Consider the following 19,014-nt stretch of genomic DNA (forward strand, 5'->3'; position numbering starts at 1 on the left):
TATGCTCCTAATTTTTCCAAAGCTTTATGAAAATCAAGAACTGAGTTCATGGGACCCAGAAATGTGGTTCAGCACTTGGTACTTAACCACAACGTTGTTGTGGGTTTCCTTATCAGGTGTGTTTGTATTGCTATAAGCATATTAAAGCATTCTGGGTGTTAAATTTAGTATTAGTGTTTTTCATTTGAGGAAATCTCAATCTGGTTGGCACTTCAGTGGGTATGGTACTTCTCAGGCTCCAAGATGGGGCTACAAGAGTTTATCTGGACTACTTCCAAAGGTATACCCAGAAATACTGGGAATCTCTAGGGCAGTACCCGAAGATACTCAAAGGGAATCACTTGGTGCCGGAAATTGAATGGATCAGTCGCATTCAAGACACGTTTTATCAGGGCCGGAAGATAGCATAGAGGTAAGGTGTTTGCCTTGCATACAGAAGGTCGGGGGTTTGAATCCCGGCATCCCATATGGTCCCCTGAGCCTGCCAGGAGCGATTTCTGAGCATAGAGCCAGAAAACCAAAAAAAAAAAAAAAAAAAAAGACATGTTTTATCACAACAAATTCAATGGATTAAATCACATCATTCTTAGAAGAAATAGTTTTTAAAATAGAACAGCTTTTGTAAGGAAGTGATAAGGTAAAGAATCAAGGAATCATGTTGAAAACCACATCCTTTATGCTAAATATTTAGCTTATAAAAAAAGGGTGTTTTTTTTGTTTACAAAACCCTTTTTTACTTCAACCTGGCAAAGAAATATCTTTCAAAATGTATTAAATTGAAAATGACAACTTGATTTACAAAAGGATATGCCATAAAGCTCCTAATTTAATTTCAAAGAAGACATTATGTAACACTAAGAAAGAAAATATATAGATACCTAGGAGTCTGTAAAGTTCCAACAGCAATGACAGATCACAGAATTATACATGCTATTGGTTTGATCATTAATTTTGCTCTTAAGAACATTGTAAAAATAGAAAAAACCTATCCTTTCAGTAAAGAGTTACTGACTCAGTTCTGAGTAGAAATTCTAACTAATAAATACCTTTAAAACTTAAAATTCAAATTAATTCCAATTTTTCCTATTTAAACAGAAAATGTAGACTTTGCTTAGCCTTAGTTCAACCCCATATTTTGAGAAAATAAAACATTTTTTCAAGGATATATAAAGTTAAAAAAAATCTAAAGATTTTCACAGGTGTTTAAAGTTAAACTTTGCAAAGTTATTTTAATTTCTGAGTCGATATGACTATGATATTAAAAATCAGGAGATAAAAAATAAAATAAAATCAGAAGAGACTGATTAGAAACAAAATTAGCTGAGTGAGAATTTTTATACTACTTTAAGTATACTCTAAAAGCTAAGTATTGAAAAGTAGGTATTTTATTTTATTGGTTATTGGGCCACATCTGGTGGTACTCATAGGTTACTCCTGGTTCTGTGCTCAGAAATAACTCCTGACAGACTTGGGGGACCATATGAAATGCTGGGGATTGAAACAGGTTGACTGCGTACAATGCAAATGCCCTAATTGCTATACTATCATTCCAGTCCCTAAAGTAGATATTTAAAAAAATTTGTTTTACATTATATATAAAGTGAAAACATTCTAGAAAGAAATAAATTTTAAAATAACACATTTATTTTATAATTAAGTATATCTTTATAATTATCTTTATAATTCAATTTCTAATAAATTGCATTCAATACCCAGTAAAAGCCAGTTTATCCTCTGTAATCATTAAGTATATTTTATCAAATAAATATGCTATTAACATTTATTCATTTGTAATTAATGTGAAAACTAAAATATTCAGCTGCATAACACTAAGTCATTTTATTGCCAAATACATTACATTCTAATTCGCATTTTCTGTTGAAAATTTCGTGTATATCATTTGTAATATCTTCACTTATACAGACCAAAACAATGATTAGCAAAATAATAGTTTACTCGAACATAGTATAACTATAAAACTATAAAATCTAATAATTTTAATACAAAACGTGTCTTTTCGTTTTTGTTCTTCATTCTAAACTTTAGAGAACTATCTGAGAATGAATGATAGTTCAGAAGGCAGTCATAGCAAGTCAGAACTTGGAAAATAAATTACCAGAAAATCTCAAAGAAAAAGGTCTGCATTAGGAACAAAATAAGAATTCCAGTTTTCAGAAAAATTGATAAGCTACCTGCAAAATTGTCATCAACTAAGTTTCACCATGATTTTGTTACTTAAAGTTTTTAAGAGTGCCATGAAATTTTATTTGCCATAAAGAAGCTGAGAACAGTCACATCGTTAGAGACATTGAAAAGAAAAGAAAAGAAAAGAAAAGAAAGAAAATGAATGACAAGGAGCCATGCAAAAAAGCAATTCATTAAAATAATAAATAAAAACAGCGTTGAAAATATAAAATAACACACAAAGGCTTATGTCAACCACAGACATCAGCATGAGGTTCAATAACACAGCTCACCTTGAGGTTAGATATAAATTTTAAACTCTTTAAGACATCACATTTTGCAGAATAAAGCAAAGGAAACCATGATTTAAAGGCATTGACAAAATGAGAAATATCTAATATCTCTAAAAGAAATCATTCCGATATTTGCTGAGTTCATTAAGGACTGATATCAGATAACAAAGTACTTGCCCCTTCAGACTTCTCCATTGTGTTTGCCAGCATCTCCTGCAGGGCACGGACTGAGAGAGATTGTTCCAGCACAAAAGTGCAGATGGAGAGGTCAGGGGGAACATTCTGTACAGAAAATAAAGGGAAGAAGGAAGGTATAATCATCATCATCACATTATCATTCTCATTGCCGTCATCACTAGCATTATCACCATCATTCTTATCTCTGAAGCAGCATGCAGACCTTATCAGATTTCAATATCTTTCACACGCACACACACACCACCCATACTACTTACATTTTTTGTTTTGTTTTGTTTTGAGTGTGTTTGAGTGTTCTGGACTTACTCCTAGTTTTATGCCTACGTATCACTCCTGGCAGGGCTCAAAGAACCATATGGGGTGCCAGAGGTGAGCTGGTGGACTGCATGCAAGCCACGTGCTCTATCTGCTGTAATATGTATTACATATTACTTAACATAGTACTTAACATTTTTCTAATATAATCTCTGGAATCATTGAAATACTTGGGAAGGGGTCGGAGAGATAGTATGGAGGTAAGGCATTTATTTCCCTTTCATGCAGAAGATCATTGGTTCGAATCCTGGCATCTCATATGGTCCCCAGAACCTGCCAGGAGCGATTTCTGAGCATGGAGCCAGGAGTAACCACTGAGCACTGCTGGGTGTGACCCAAAAACAAAACAAAACAAAACAAAAAGGAAATACTTGGGATATTCTTAACACACTTAGTAATTCATAAACAATAACTATTTATTGACTTCTGACTTTAATAAACATTGCATTCAGAGACTTATCAGTAACTAATGAAAAGAGAAGTGAAATTACTCTTCCAACTTCCAACTTATTTCATTTTCTTTTTATTTATTTATTTATTTATTTATTTATTTATTTATTTATTTATTTATTTATTTATTTATTTATTTATTTATTTTGGTTTTTGCGCCACACCCAGCAGTGCTCAGGGGTTACTCCTGGCTGTCTGCTCAGAAATAGCTCCTGGCAGGCACGGGGGACCATATGGGACACCGGGAATCGGGAATCGAACCAACCACCTTTGGTCTTGGATCGGCTGCTTGCAAGGCAAACGCCGCTGTGCTATCTCTCCAGGCCCAACTTATTTCATTTTCAACTGAAGACTCAAAAGCCAAATTTCTTAGACTGTCAGAATTTTTTCTTTTGGGGGCGTGTGGTGAGTTACAATCAACTGTGTTGAGAACTTATTCCTGCTCTGTGTTCAGGGATCACTCCAGCAGGGCTCAGGGGAACATATGTGATGCTAGGATTGGAGACAGTATCTGATGCAAACAAGGCAAATGGCTTAACCCCTGAACTAGTCTCTAGTTTTCAAGCATTTATATTTATCAAGTACTCAAACATAAGAGAAAATAAAAATGACAGAAAATATTTGTCCCAAATTAAAACTGACTATAAAAACATGTTCATTTTAATTTTAAAAATGCTTATTTACACAGGCTTCACTTTATCCACAAAGATAAATACTGTTTTATTCATTCAAGATCAGAATTCTCTTCTAATTTTGCATGTGATCATTTTATTTCTGGTGTATGTGCATGCCTTACATATACCTTTTTGTATATGTTTGTGAATTTATTTTCTCATTCTATTTTACCTTCTCCTTTCCCTTCAATTTCTGTTTCAATCACTAACCCTATAAATTCTGACTATAAATTCTATTTGTGGGGGCACAGTTAACAAAGCAAAAGAAACAATATAAAAACTGACTGCTAAGTTAGAAATATCCTATCACAAATACATAATCATTCATGTAAGTTTTTCTTGAGATTATCAAATCCAATAAATTATTCAACAGGGGCTGAAATTTATAAGCATGTTTTTATAATAGAAGTATATACACACGTAAAACACAAAATACAAACAAAGTATGGCAGAATGACATCCTCTCATTAAAAAGAACTTTTGGGTGATAAATATAACATGCTATAATGCAAAAAATTAAATTTTATAATGTTTAAGTTTAATTAAATGTTTAAATTTAATTAAACTGTCTAACTACCATTATAATGATTCATATTATTCAGAAAATAATGTTTTATGATTTCAAAAAAATATTAACAAACTTCTAAATTAGAAGTTTAAAAAATTGAGGGTTTAAAAACACAGAATCATGATAATAATCTAATTCAACCAATAGTCAAAAACACTTCGGACATCTGGACACAGGCAGTGCTTTTCTATTCTGCAGTTGGCTTTCTGTCAAAGAAAAAGAATAGAAGCTAGGAAAGGGCCTTTTGTGCTATAAAATTTAGATAAAATATTTTAAATTTATATGTCTTAAATTTAGTATACTAATTTCTTTATCCAGGCAAAAAAGCTGATAGAGAACTATAGTAAAAATAAAGGGCTAGAGAAATAGTACTACAGATATAACTTCATTGCACACAACCAACTGGGATCAACCCTTGGCATCCCATATGGTCCCAACAAACTAGGAGTAATTCCTGAGAGCAGTGCCAGGAGTAGCCCCTAAGCATTGTCAGATGTGGCACCAACACAAAACAACAACAACAAATCTATTAGGGCAGTAATGTTCATTTTTTTATACTCATTTAAAAATAGAAAAATTTTCAAAGCATAAACAAACTATAGCACTGGCAAAATACCATGTCATTAACTAGTAAGCTAGAAGAAAAGGATTAATTATGTGTTAGTTTTTGTGACACTTGTCTATGTCTCTATGATAGATACTATGATTACTGCTCAAAATATGAAGACTTACAAATCAGTTCACAAAATTACTAATAATTAGTTCTCAGTTCAGGAATCTTTAAGCTAATAGCACACTGCTCAACTGATTTTAATCTACATTCATTCATTGCTTTTGAATCAGAATGTCATAAAAACTAAGAGCTTGAATTCTTTTTTTTTTTTTTTTTGGTTTCTGGGCCACACTCGGTGATGCTCAGGGGTATCCTGGCTGTCTGCTCAGAAGTAGCTCCTGGCAGGCACGGGGGACCATATGGGACACCGGGATTCGAACCAACCACCTTTGGTCCTGGGTCGGCTGCTTGCAAGGCAAATGCCGCTGTGCTATCTCTCCGGGCCCATAAGAGCTTGAATTCTAAAACAATGTGCCCAAGAAATCTGATTTTACAGTTACTGTTAACCTTTATAATTATTGATTTCCTTTTCTGAAAAACTGGACAATAACTGTCTTATAAGGTTTTTGAATAAATATAAATGTCTAAAGAACTTAGTGTTGTTACCCTTAGTAACTCCAAGCAAGTGCGTTATTGTCACTAGTTTTGAATATTATCATTTCTCACTATTTTAGATATTTATGAAGCACGACTTGTTTCTTAAATGTGATTCTAAAATGGATTTAAAACAGAATTTAATAATAATGCACCTGCGATAAAATAGTAATTTTAGGGTACTAGTATGTGGGGGAGGTATCTTGGAATAACAATGAAAGGATCCTGACACTCTAGTTATGGAAATAACTGCACTGCAAATATAAAGCAAAAACATTGGTATGGTTATTAAAATAAAATAATGCACCCTTTTATAGAGCCCCATACTTAACAGTATTTTCAACAACACACGTGGTAACATTGAAGCTAACGTTATGAGTTAACAATATGGATTAACCCACAGACACTTAAAAACTTATGGAACCTCTGTTTTCTTCCATGCCTCTACATGAGATTAATCTTAATCTTCTAACTGACATCTTCAGAATGTCATTTCATTTTCAGAAAGGAAAGCAAATTCCACTCCTTCCAGCTAGATACTGGCAGTGTCCAAGTTCAAATTCTATCATATCAAGAGGCTCAGCTCCACATCTATTGAATTGTGCGGCTTTGCATAGTGTTCTAAACTCATATGATCACAGAGTTCACAACTATACTTCCTATCACTGGGTGAAGACTAGCAGGGAAGGAAAAGAGGATGACATTAAAGCAGAGTGGTTATGGTTGCCAGATACTGTTAAGAAAAATCTCCCTGCTCCTAGCTTACTGGTAAGGTTTTCAGCAATGAATTTTTTCATTTATATTGAATGTTCTATGTCTGATCATGTGATTTATTAAACTTTACATTTGTATTATTTATCTACTTCATGTAATTTAAAGTGTATAACCACAGATTTATAATATTAATTTTTAATTTATATACTTTTGAGAAAGATATATATATAGAAGATTTCAGCTTTTGGGGCTGGAGAAATAGCATGGAGATAGGACATTTGCCTTGCATGCAGAAGGATGGTGTTCAAATCCCGGCATCACATATGGTCCCCCAAGCCTACCAGGAGTGATTTCTGAGCATAGAGCCAGGAGGAACCCCTGAGCGCTGCTGGGTATGACCCAAAAACTAACTAACTAACTAACTAACTAACTAAATAAATAAATAAATAAATAAATAGAAGAAGATTTCGGCTTTTATTTAATTAACTTCACAGATTTATGATTTTACAGGATTTCAGGAATTTTGCTGTATTCATCTATTTTGCATAGATATCAACATCCCCAAAGTAAATTGAAGAAAATTAGCTTTTCCATATGTGGAAAGGAACAAGATAAAATACCAACAACTGGTCAACTTGGAACTGGAGGTTTGTCTATAGAATTTAATGTACATGGCCAGGGTCTTTGGAACATTGGAGATTGGTGTCAGTCACTTTGGTGATGGGTATGGGTATTTTGACCAATAAAAATGATCAAAATAAATATATACACAATATTTTGAAGATAGAGATTTCTGTCATGAGTAAGGCATAAGACCAGAAATAAAGAGCTCACTAATTTTTATTTAAAAACTAACTCTCTTGGGTTTTAATTTGAAATTAATTTACTTACACTTAAATGAGTATGTATCCAAACCATAAAGGAAATCCTTATAAAGTAATATTTAATATATGCTTCAAAATAGATTACACTGGAGCATAAAACTTAGAACCACAGTACTGAAAAAATAGTATGGGGGCTTAAATATTTTTTAAAGCATGTATGATTTGACCACTGGCACCATATATAGTAAGTACCCTGAAGATCAGGAATGATCTTCATAGTGAGCATAGACTGAAGTAAACCATGAGCACAACCAAGTGTGACCTAACTCTTCTCCTTCAACCTCCAAAATAAGAACTACAACACCACATGTACTTATGCTTCTTACATGTGGTTCATAATATTTCCATGCCATGCAATAATAAATCAGATTATGTGCTTCAGTCTATATAGGCTGCCACATAGTGTTATCTAAACAGACAGGAGACTAAGCATGTTTTCTGTAAGGAGGTAATATCAATCTATATGATCTGTGCCAAAGATAACAAGTCTTTAGTTAGTCACATGGCTGTGTGCCCTTTTCTTAAAAAATAAATTAATCAGTCACTATTCTCTGCCTGACAAACATTACTGAATCTCAGGGGAATGAGTTCTCATGAATAATCACACAGCAATTTGTGGCAATGGAGAGTCAATGTGAAATCAATTAGGTTTCCAACTCAGGTATTCATCAAACTATTTATTAAGGGTAAATCTAGTCTCCATCAAGAAATGTGAAAACAATACACTTTAGAATGAAGCAGATGGTCCAAACTTAAGATAGATTTGTTTTGCTCAGCTATCCATATGCTGAGTGCACTTTGATAAGTCTAACTACTGAGGGTCAATTTCTCCATGAATTATAATATATCAAAATATATTTTCTCCAGAGAAATATTGTTGTTGGTACTGTTGAGTAAGTTGCCAAATGGAAAGATGAACCAGGAAAATTTCATCTACCATGTAAATATATATATTTTTTTGTTTTTTTTTTTTTTTGGTCACACCCAGCAGCACTCAGGGGTTACTCCTGGCTCTACTCTCAGAAATCGCTCCTGGCAGGCTCAGGGGACCACATGGGATGCCAGGATTTGAACCAATGACCTTCTGCATGAAAGGCAAATGCCTTATCTCCATGCTATCTCTCTGGCCCCGTAAATAAAGTTTTTAATATATGGATGCCCCATTCTAATTAAAATTATGTTGTAACCAATGACTAACATGAAACATCATGGGGAAGGAATATTAAACAAGATATAAATAAATTTTATTTCAACTTTTTATTATGTGTTTCTTTAAAACTCCAATCAGAACATTTCCTCAAGTTGCTAACTTAAAAAATGTGGTTATTCCTAGATTTTCATATTTTTCCTTGAGAGATTATGTAGTCCTGCATAGTTTTACTTGTCATGATCCTTTTTCAAAAGCCCAGTTTGTACCAAAAGTTAGCATGAGAATACCATTGAGAACTATTTTTCTCTCTTGAGAAACAAGAATTTTTCCTGGGAGGAAGTCTGTTTCCCATTTCTAACACTTCCAAATACTACAGAAAAAATGATTTACTAAGCAACCAGCATTAACATGAGAGCAAATATACAAAGACAACTTGGTTTTATTGACAACAATAGGTTTAGGTGAAAAAGATCCAATACTAGGTCTTTAAAAATGAATGAGAATAGTGAAACATCACCAATACAAAAGGTCACAACTGTGCTAATGTAGCTGTAGTTATGATAATACCTAGGGAATTAGTTTCCTATAACTTCCTTAGTGAGTATTACGCTCCTTGAACACATTTTTTATAGTATAATGTCCTTGAAACATATATAATGTTAAATAAATGCCCAAATCTAATTTTACAATGATTAACTTCATAATTATCCAGTTGATTCGAATGTGTCAATGCAAATCTAGAAGCATGAGTTTGACATTACATGTTACCTCTCTCATTTTACTACAACAAAACAATTTTTCACAGGTCAAATTTACTCACTTGTAATTGAAGGAAAGTCACTGTTGATGAGAAAACAAGTACCTAGCATTTTGAAAGCAATCAGATATACTCTCTGCTAAACAATGATAAATCAAGTCCATCTGGCAGTCACCATCTCAAAAACAAAACAAAACAAAAATAACAACAAACTAAGTCTCTGAACACTTTGTAATAAACCTCTTATAAACTGCATTTTGAAACCATAAGGTCTATAGAACAATATGTAGGTAAAACACTCCATGACATTGAGAATAAAGTCATTTTCAAGGAGTAAACTGCACTCTCCAAACAAGTGGAAGCAGTGATAAACAAATGGGAATATATTAAGCTGAGAAGCTTCTGCACCTCAGTGGAAATAGTTCCTACGATACAAGAGTCACCCACTAAATGGAAGAAATCATTAGCCCAATACCCATCAGAAAAGAATCAAAAAAGGGGCTAATATAGAAAATATACAAGGTACAGACAGAATTGAACAAGAAAATAAAATATAACTCCACCATAAAATGGGGAGAAGAAATGAAGAGATACTTCCTCAAAGATGAAATACAAATGGCTAAAAGACACATGAAAAAATGCTCTACATCATTGATCATCAGGGAGATGCAAATCAAAACAACAATGAGGTACCAACTCACACCACAGATATTGGCACACATTACAAAGAACAAGTACCATCACTGTTGGCAGGAATGTGGAGAGAAAGGAACTCTGATTCACTACTGGTGGGAATGCCCTTGAGTCCAGCCTTTGTGGAAACAATATGGATTTTCCTCAAAAAACTGGAAATTGAGCTCCCATATGATCTAGCTATAACACTCCCAGGGATATACCTAAGAACACAAAAATACAATTCAGAAAGCTTTTCCTCACACTATTCTTTGCAGCACTATTTCAATAGCCAGACTATGGAAACAACCAAGATTCTCTTCAACAGATGAATGGCTAAAGAAACTGTGGTACATATATACAATAGAACATTATGCAGCTGTCAGGAGAAGTGAAGTCATGAAATTTTCCTATATGTGGATGTACATGGAAACTATTATGCTGAGTAAAATAAGTCAGAGCGAGAGATATAGACACAGAATAGTGTCACTCATCTATGGGTTTTAAGAAAAATTAAAGATATTATTGTAACAATACTCAGAGATAATAGAGATAAGGGCCGGAAGGAGCAGGTCACAATATGAAACTCACCACAAAAAGGAGGGGCGGATGATATGGGGAGCATTGGTGGCGGGAATGTTACACTGGTGAAGGGGGGTGTTCAGTTTATGATTGAAATCCAACTATGATCATGCTTGTAATCATGACACTTAAATATTAAATAAAGGTTAAAATAATTAAAAAATAAAAATGTTATCTTAAAAAGTATGTTTTAATAACAAAAAAAGTGACAGATGAAAAAGTAAAGCAACAAAACAAGATAACATGGCCTAAACTTCAGGGATAAAACAAAAAATCAGTGAAGAAAAACTATTTCTGAATCCCAAAAATTGCACCTATTGGGAAAAAGGCTCTAAGGAGTTTTACACACATAAATATTTTAAAAACTAAAATAAAACATATTAAACTAAAAAATTCAGAATAGAGTATCAATCTATATAATTCTCAGTAAAGATACTGAAATTACACAAAGGGAACCAAATATAACTAAATAGAAATTACAATGGTTTAAATAAAATAAAATATTCAAAAGTACAAAATTTGATGAAAAACATTAGTTTATATATATGCATTATACACAAATTCAAATAATAGAAATACAAAAAATACAATTAAATACATCATACTCTGTTCAATGTCAGAGACAGAAAATAAAATATTTAAGAAACAAGAGAATTATCATATACAATATCAATGACTATTGGTTACCTTCTAATATGAAATAGAAGATAGTGAGATAGTATTTTTCATAGTTCAAAGAAAATATTGTCAATTCAAACCTAAATGTTTTCTGAATAACTTTTGAAAACCAGAAATATTGAGATTCCATGATCAAAGCAGAGAATATACTGCTACTTGTAAGAAAGGTATTTCTGATATATAATGAATGCCATCAGATCTTCAGGAGCTCTCTCAAGAAATAAAAATACCAGATATGGTATATGGATTAATATAAAATATGATATAAGTATACTTTATTTCTTAATCTCTTTTATGTTTTATAAATTTTATTATTTTCCATACATTAAAGATAGTTTACTTATGCATGTCATTTTTTTAAATTGTGGATTTAAACCATTGTGATTTAAAAGTTATTTTAGTTGGGTTTTAGACATACAATGTTTCAGTACCAATTCCATTACCAGTATCAACCTCCCTCCACTAATATTCCCAAATTTCATACCACACCAGCACCCATGCCCCACCAGCAATTATAGTAGACACCATTTTTAAGTTTGGTTATTAAAGTCTGGGTCTCATGATTTTATTGTTGTTGACTTTGGTGTGGAAATTTTGTCCTTTTATAATACCACCAATCCACCTGAGGCCCTTTAGCCCTGTCCTCCATCATTTTATATGTGTCTTTCTCTTCCACCATTCAATTTCTTTCCATCTCCTTTCATATCTTAATCTCTTTAAAAAATAATGCTGGGAGTAGAAAATTCTTAGAACTAGTAAATTCAGTAAAATTAAAAGTTTCAAATCAACATAAAAATATGTTGTTATCCAATACACTAACAACAAATTATCAAGATGAAAAAATAATGGTCCAATCTGTAACACCTTAAAAAAAGAAACAAACTATTAATAAATTAGGCAAAAAAAATTCAGGCAAAGCAGTTGAAACCTTGTATACTGACATAAAAAAGAAACAGAAAAGATATCTTATGATAGAGGCAAGTAAAACAATATTGGTAAAAAGCCCATATTGTCCAAAGAAACCTACAAATTCAGTATAACTTCTATCATATTACAATGGTATTTTAATAGAAAAAGTTATTAAACTTTATATGAAATCTTAAAAATCTCTAAATAACAGTAGTGAGAATGAACAAAACTAGAAATATATGTCCCAATTTCAAATAAAAATAAAACAGTATAATAGTTTAAATATAAACATATAAAATTATATGAAAGAAGAGAGGCATAAACCCAATCACATATAGTTAGTTATTTTAAGGCAAAGAAGCCAAGAATAAACAATAGGGAAAACAAATGGCAAAAAACAATATATGAATTCATGTAAAAGACTAACACTGATATCTCACCTTACCTATATATCAAGAAAAAGTAATATAACATACATAAATACATAATACAGATATCATAACACAAAATGGAACATCATTAAACATTACAAAGGAAGGAAACCCTTACACTTGAAACTGTCAGTTGAATTCAGAAAGGCAAATGTTATACTCTCACTTATATCTGATTTTTTAAGCAGTCAAACTCAGAGATGCTGAGAAAAATATGGCTGCAGCTTATATCTGAGAAAAATGGGAAAATGTTGATCAATGGGATATAAATCTTTAGCTAAGCAAATGCATAATTATCCAGACCCTATGTATAATAATGCAATTTTAGGTAATGAGCTAGTTTAAACTTAAAATTTACTTTAGGAGGTGAACTTTGTGTTCTCACCAAAAACATGTAACATGAGGTTAAGGATATGACTAGTTTTAAGGATAGGTTAAGGCTATTAGTTAAGGATATGAATTTGTTTTGATTCTGGCAATCATTTAACAATGAATATACATAAAACTATATTTTATATCTTAAATATATACAATATGCAATATATATGATATCTCGAGAGATGAGTGGAAGAGATTTCATTATTTAAAATATTAAGTCTAAGCTCCCTATCTTTTTTTTTTTTTCCTGGCTCTATGCTCAGCAATCGCTCGTGGCAGGCAAGGCAAACACCTTACCTCCAAGCTATCTCTCTGGCCCCTAAGCTCCCCATCTTGTATCCAAATTCTGAATACAGATTAATTTTCTGAATGTTACTACATTTAGTCTAAATGAGATCATTCTCTTTTCTTCAGAAATGTTTCAATGACTTCTGACAACACAAATTTGGAGCCAGGCGAGAAGACAGTTGTTTGGTCTATATCAGATCTACTGAATTAAATTCCTGGAATATTAAAGCATTACATAACTACAGTCTTAAACATTAAAGCTAATAGCAAAAAGAGTAAATTCTATGCTTCTAGAGTACCACTGGACAGTTCCCTCCTTTCCTTCACAAAGAAAATTATACTCCTATTTCTAGAGGTCAGAAGTTTGAATGTAGTTTTGTGGAGCTAATATCAAGATATGAATGAGGGCCCGGAGAGATAGCACAGCAGCGTTTGCCTTGCAAGCAGCTGATCCAGGACCAAAGATGGTTGGTTCGAATCCCGGTGTCCCATATGGTCCCCCATGCCAGCCAGGAGCTATTTCTGAGCAGACAGCCAGGAGTAACCCCTGAGCAACGTCGGGTGTGGCCCAAACAAAACAAAACAAAACAAAACAAAAGATATGAATGAGATTGGATCCTTTGGAAGCTTGAATGGAAAATCTGCTTCCTTTCCTTTTTCAAATTCTGTTAACTAATTATAATTCCTTTTTCCTGATCTTCCTGGTCTTCTAAGCACTTCACTATGCCTCAGTGATTATACCACCTTCTTTTCAAATCTCCCTATGATCTCTTACAAGAATACTTATGATTAGTCAAAGTTTACCCATATAATTCAAAACAATCTTTCCACATCTGCAAAAGTCCCTTTTGAGATATAACAAAACAATCAGAATTTATGGAGATCAAGACCTGGGTATCTTCAGAGCAATTCAACCAAATATATGCTCCACAAGCAAATAATTTGAATATTTGCAAAAAAAAGCGGAGCATTTTAAAATGTTATTTTCATGGTTAATATGCCTGTATTCATATATATCATTAAAATTTAAAATAAAAACATATAACATAAACAGTATTTCTCTAAATTTTGGTTTTTTAGCATTTTAGTTAGACAAGGAATTTTGGGGGGGCTATAAAAATAAATTTATTGAATATATTGGGGGGTATTTGGTTTGGGACACACCCAGCAGTTCTTTTTTTTTTTTTTTTTTTTTTTTTTTGGTTTTTTGGGTTTCACCGGGCAGTGCTCAGGGGTTACTCCTGGCTCCACGCTCAGAAGTCGCTCCTGGCAAGCACCAAGCACGGGGGACCATATGGGACGCCGGGATTCGAACCGATGACCTTCTGCATGAGAGGCAAATGCCTTACTCAGGAATCCTGAGTGCATAGTCAGAAATTAGCCCTAAGAACTGCTGGGTGTGGGGCCGGAGAGATAGCATGGAGGTAAGGCGTTTGCCTCTCATGCAGAAGGTCATCGGTGAAGAAACTATATGGGATGACAAAAATCAAATGCAGGTCGGCTGTGTAGAAAATAAGTGTTCTACACACTATACTACTATTTTAGTGCCCAAAAATATTTTTTAACAAACTTAGATGAAAGCATTGTGATCTAATAAAAGACTGATTTCAGGATTGGGTTATCTTCCTAATTTATTTTGTTGGTTCTTCAATGCTAAAAAATAAATGCAAAAGCATGAATAGACCCAAATGAAAAAACATTAGTTTTCTTTTATAATAAATCGAGTTTATAATGAGATTTTCTTCTTTTTCTTTTTCAAGACTATTACTTTTATATTTTTGTTAATGTTTTCCAATTGAATTCTTAATATGCACAATAGGTAATTCTACTTTCAACTTTGTAAGCTTACTTATATTAGAACATTTACAGGTAATGGATTTAGATTCTTTTAAGCACAATAAAATGAGAAATATACACTTAAAATAATTTTCAAAATTGCTTTGCCATGGTAAATTTATTTCAATAGCAGGTACTTTCTCATTGTTAAAAAAATGGCATTATCAATCAAAGCCCAAAAATATATTTCTAAGAAAGCATGCCATGAATCAGGAACATGTACCTATTATTGTAAGCTTGAAAAATTTAGATTTTTTATTAAATCAAATACTTCATTTTTTATTTTATTTTATTAAAACCATTGTGATAGCAAAGACCTTCATAGTTGGGTTTCAGACATAAAATGAACAGGGCCGGGCCCGGAGAGATAGCACAGCGGTGTTTGCCTTGCAAGCAGCCAATCCAGGAACAAAGGTGGTTGGTTCGAATCCCGGTGTCCCATATGGTCCCCCGTGCCCTGCCAGGAGCTATTTCTGAGCAGACAGCCAGGAGTAACCCCTGAGCAACGCCGGGTGTGACCCAAAAACAACAAAAAAAAATGAACAGGGCCAATCCCACCACCAGTGTTGACCTTCCTCACCAATGCTCCAAAAGTGCATCCTAACCACTACACTTTGCCCCCGCTCCCCCGCCTGCCAATATAATAGGCCCATTTTAAGTTTAGATGGTTAAAGTTTGGGTTTCATGATTCCATTGTTGTTGCCTTTGGATTGGATATTTAATTCTCTCCTTTTTTTAACACTACTAATGCTTCTGAGATCACTTGATGCGTCTGGCTCTCATCCTTTCGTATATGTTTCTTCTCTCAGTTTTTCTTTTTCCTTCTCACTATACTTAAGGTGTTGGAGACAACTTCCATTAGACCATTATACTTCTTCATGCAGCTATTCTAACTACCATATATAAGTGATATCATTCTCTATTTATCCTTTTTCTCTGGCTTACTTCATTTAACATAATATCTTCCAACTCCATCCATCTTGTTGCAAATTGTATTACTCCTTACAGTTATGTAATATTCTATTGATATAAATCCACTCATCTGTTGCTGGACATCCAGGTTCACTTCAAGTCTTAGCTTATTGTACTGGGTGTTGCAATGAATAACAGTGTGCATTCATCCTTTTGAATGAATGTTTTTCTGTTCTGGATATAGATACCCAAAAGAAGGATTTCTGGGAATATGGCAGCTAAAGTTTTTGAGTTTGCTGAGACCCCTCCATAATTTTTTCCATAGGAGTTGGACCAGGCAGTATTCCCACGGATGAGAGTCCCGCTCTCACCACATCTGCACCAACATAGATTGTTCCCAGTATTTCTTATCTGTGCCATACTCACTGGTGTAAGATGACATCTCATTGTTGTCTTGATTTGGACTTCCCTAAGTGATGATGAGTATTTCTGTCATGTGTTTGTTGACTTTCTTTTGGTCTTCCCCAAAGAATTGTCTCTCTCCATTTTGTCTCTCCAACTTTAGATGGGTTTTTGTTTTAGGTTTTGTGGAGTTAACCTTGGTGACTACTTTGTATATCTTAGATAGCAAACCTTTGTCTTATGTGTTGAGCACAAAATTTTTTCTCCCATTCAGTTAGTTATCCATGTTTCTTTTGTAATATAGAAGCATTTTAGTTTGATGTAGTCCCATTTATTCAGATTTGATCTGATAGCCCTTGCTATTGGCATCCTACCATTGAAGAATTCTTGGAGGTTTGAATCGTAATGTGTTCTGGCTATAATTCCTTCAAGGAATTTTATGGATTCAGATCAAATCTCAAGGTCTTTAATCCACTTTGAATTGACTTGTGTAAGGTGTGAGATATGGATCGATCTTTAATTTCTTACATGTGGTTATCCAATTGTTTTAATACCATTTGATGAAAAGATTGTCTTTTAAGTTCTTGGCTCCTTTGTCAAGAATTTATTGACCACGTACTTGGGGGTTATTACTGGATATTTTATTCTGACCCATTGGTCTGAAACTCTGTCTTTGTTCCAATACAATGCTGTCTGTAGTAGGGCTTTGTAGTAGAACTTCAAATTAGATAATGAGATGCCTCCCAGTTTCTTGCTTTTCAATATGAATTTGGCTATACTCAATCTTTTATGGTTCCAGATGAACTTTATAGGAACATATAAGGAGCAAATCATTGTTCTAAATATCAATATAAAACATAACCAGAGAACACTGTTAATACTTCTTATTAATTTCAAAAGAAATATATTTAAATGCTATTAACATTTTGAATGAACTAAAATAAAATTGGTACTCTAAAGATTAATTATTATAACTTTTATTCGTCATGTGTCTTTTGAATTATTCTTACTGTGGTACTACAATTTCTAAAACAATTTATAACAATTTACATATAAGTGTCTTAAAAGTATTTTTACAATAATACCAAATTATAAACATATTTCCAAATCCTTGTCCAATTTGAGGATTAAAAATGTAGTACAGCTGTTACAGGTTATGCATTAGATATGGCTGACTTCATTTCTAACCTCAGCACCTTATGGTTGCCTGATACAACCCTGGAGGCCCCCAAACATTCCAAATATAGCCTTGCAGCCCTCAGCACTACCTAACAAACCTATGGATTTAAGCATATTAAAATTTAAATTGTGAGATGCATTATAAGACTTTTTGTTCTATTGTTAGCATAGCAAATAATCATCAGGTGTTTAATAAAGTTAATATAAAAGCATGTATAATATACCTAAGAATATGTTACTGATTTTCATTTAATTTAATCTTAGTAAATGTTTTCCATTTTTCCTCTAAGTTTAACTGAGTCATTAATTTCCTTAAGTACATATTTCATCATCCAATTATTAGTTCAGTGCTAGTAAAATAGTAGCTAAGAGAATGTTTTCATTTATTATTAATATTTGATGTATTTCTCTAATTTATAAGCAAAGTTGCAGACCAACCTCAAATAATAGGTCTTATAGCCTCTGTTTCATTGGGAAAAAATGTTCAAATTATCGCAGGTAAATACATTCAGAAGAAATACATGATAAAATAAAACTTGTAATTTTATTTGTATTGTGCTGAGTCCTTAGCATTAAGAGAAGCACTCTCTGGTTGAGCTATATCCTCATCTGGAAGTGCCTATTTTAAATAAAATGAACATTCAGGAATCCTCCAGTCATGCTTAAAACAGTCCATTTTATGACTGAAACCATGTTTGTAACCAGGGTGCTTAAATAAATAAATTATTATTTAAAAAATTGTCCATCTCATTTTAAATATTTCTATGTGTTTCTTCCCAACTGTATCTCCTTGATTTTTTATCATTTATAACAAACTATGATAAAATATAGCACTTAAATTAGATCAATTTTTGTTCTATTGAGCAAAATGGCTTAAAATTCCTTTATAAAAATTGTAGCAAAAGGTATGTATGTTAACTATATCCATTTGTGGTGGTAATACTATTTGGGGGGGGGGATATAAATAAGTCTTTCTTAGTTTTCACTGCTATAGTAATCTGCTGTGTAATTATAGCTCAATTTAATAATACATAGTTATAGGCTTTCATATGCACATGCCCAAAAATATTGCTATGAGCCAGAGAGATAGCACAGTGGGTAAAATGCTTGTCTTACAAATAGGTGGCCCAAGTTCTATCCCTAGAATCCCATATGATCACCTGAGCTCTACCAGGTGTAATTTTTGAGTGCAGAACCAGAAGCAAGAAATGAGCATCATTGCTCCCCAAATACAAACAAATCAATAAATACAATAAAAATAAATATATCACTAGGATATATAGCAGAGAGTAAAAATCCTATCATATAATGTATACATACTTCTAATTTAGAATATTTAACTTTCCAAAATAC

The 19,014-nt window shown here is 32.9% G+C and overlaps 1 protein-coding gene across 1 annotated transcript in view; it reads right to left on the reverse strand.

The window, feature by feature from the left end:
- RYR2 (ryanodine receptor 2) overlaps window positions 1-19,014 on the reverse strand; it is a 685,578-nt gene that overhangs the window by 453,513 nt on the left and 213,051 nt on the right. The window contains exon 3 of the mRNA XM_049789034.1: window positions 2,655-2,759. Within this exon, the coding sequence (XP_049644991.1) occupies window positions 2,655-2,759 (105 nt within the window). The remainder of the gene's footprint in view (window positions 1-2,654; window positions 2,760-19,014) is intronic.

This window comes from Suncus etruscus, chromosome 15 (assembly GCF_024139225.1).
Source record: "Suncus etruscus isolate mSunEtr1 chromosome 15, mSunEtr1.pri.cur, whole genome shotgun sequence".
In the NCBI taxonomy this organism is placed as follows: Eukaryota; Metazoa; Chordata; class Mammalia; order Eulipotyphla; family Soricidae; genus Suncus; species Suncus etruscus.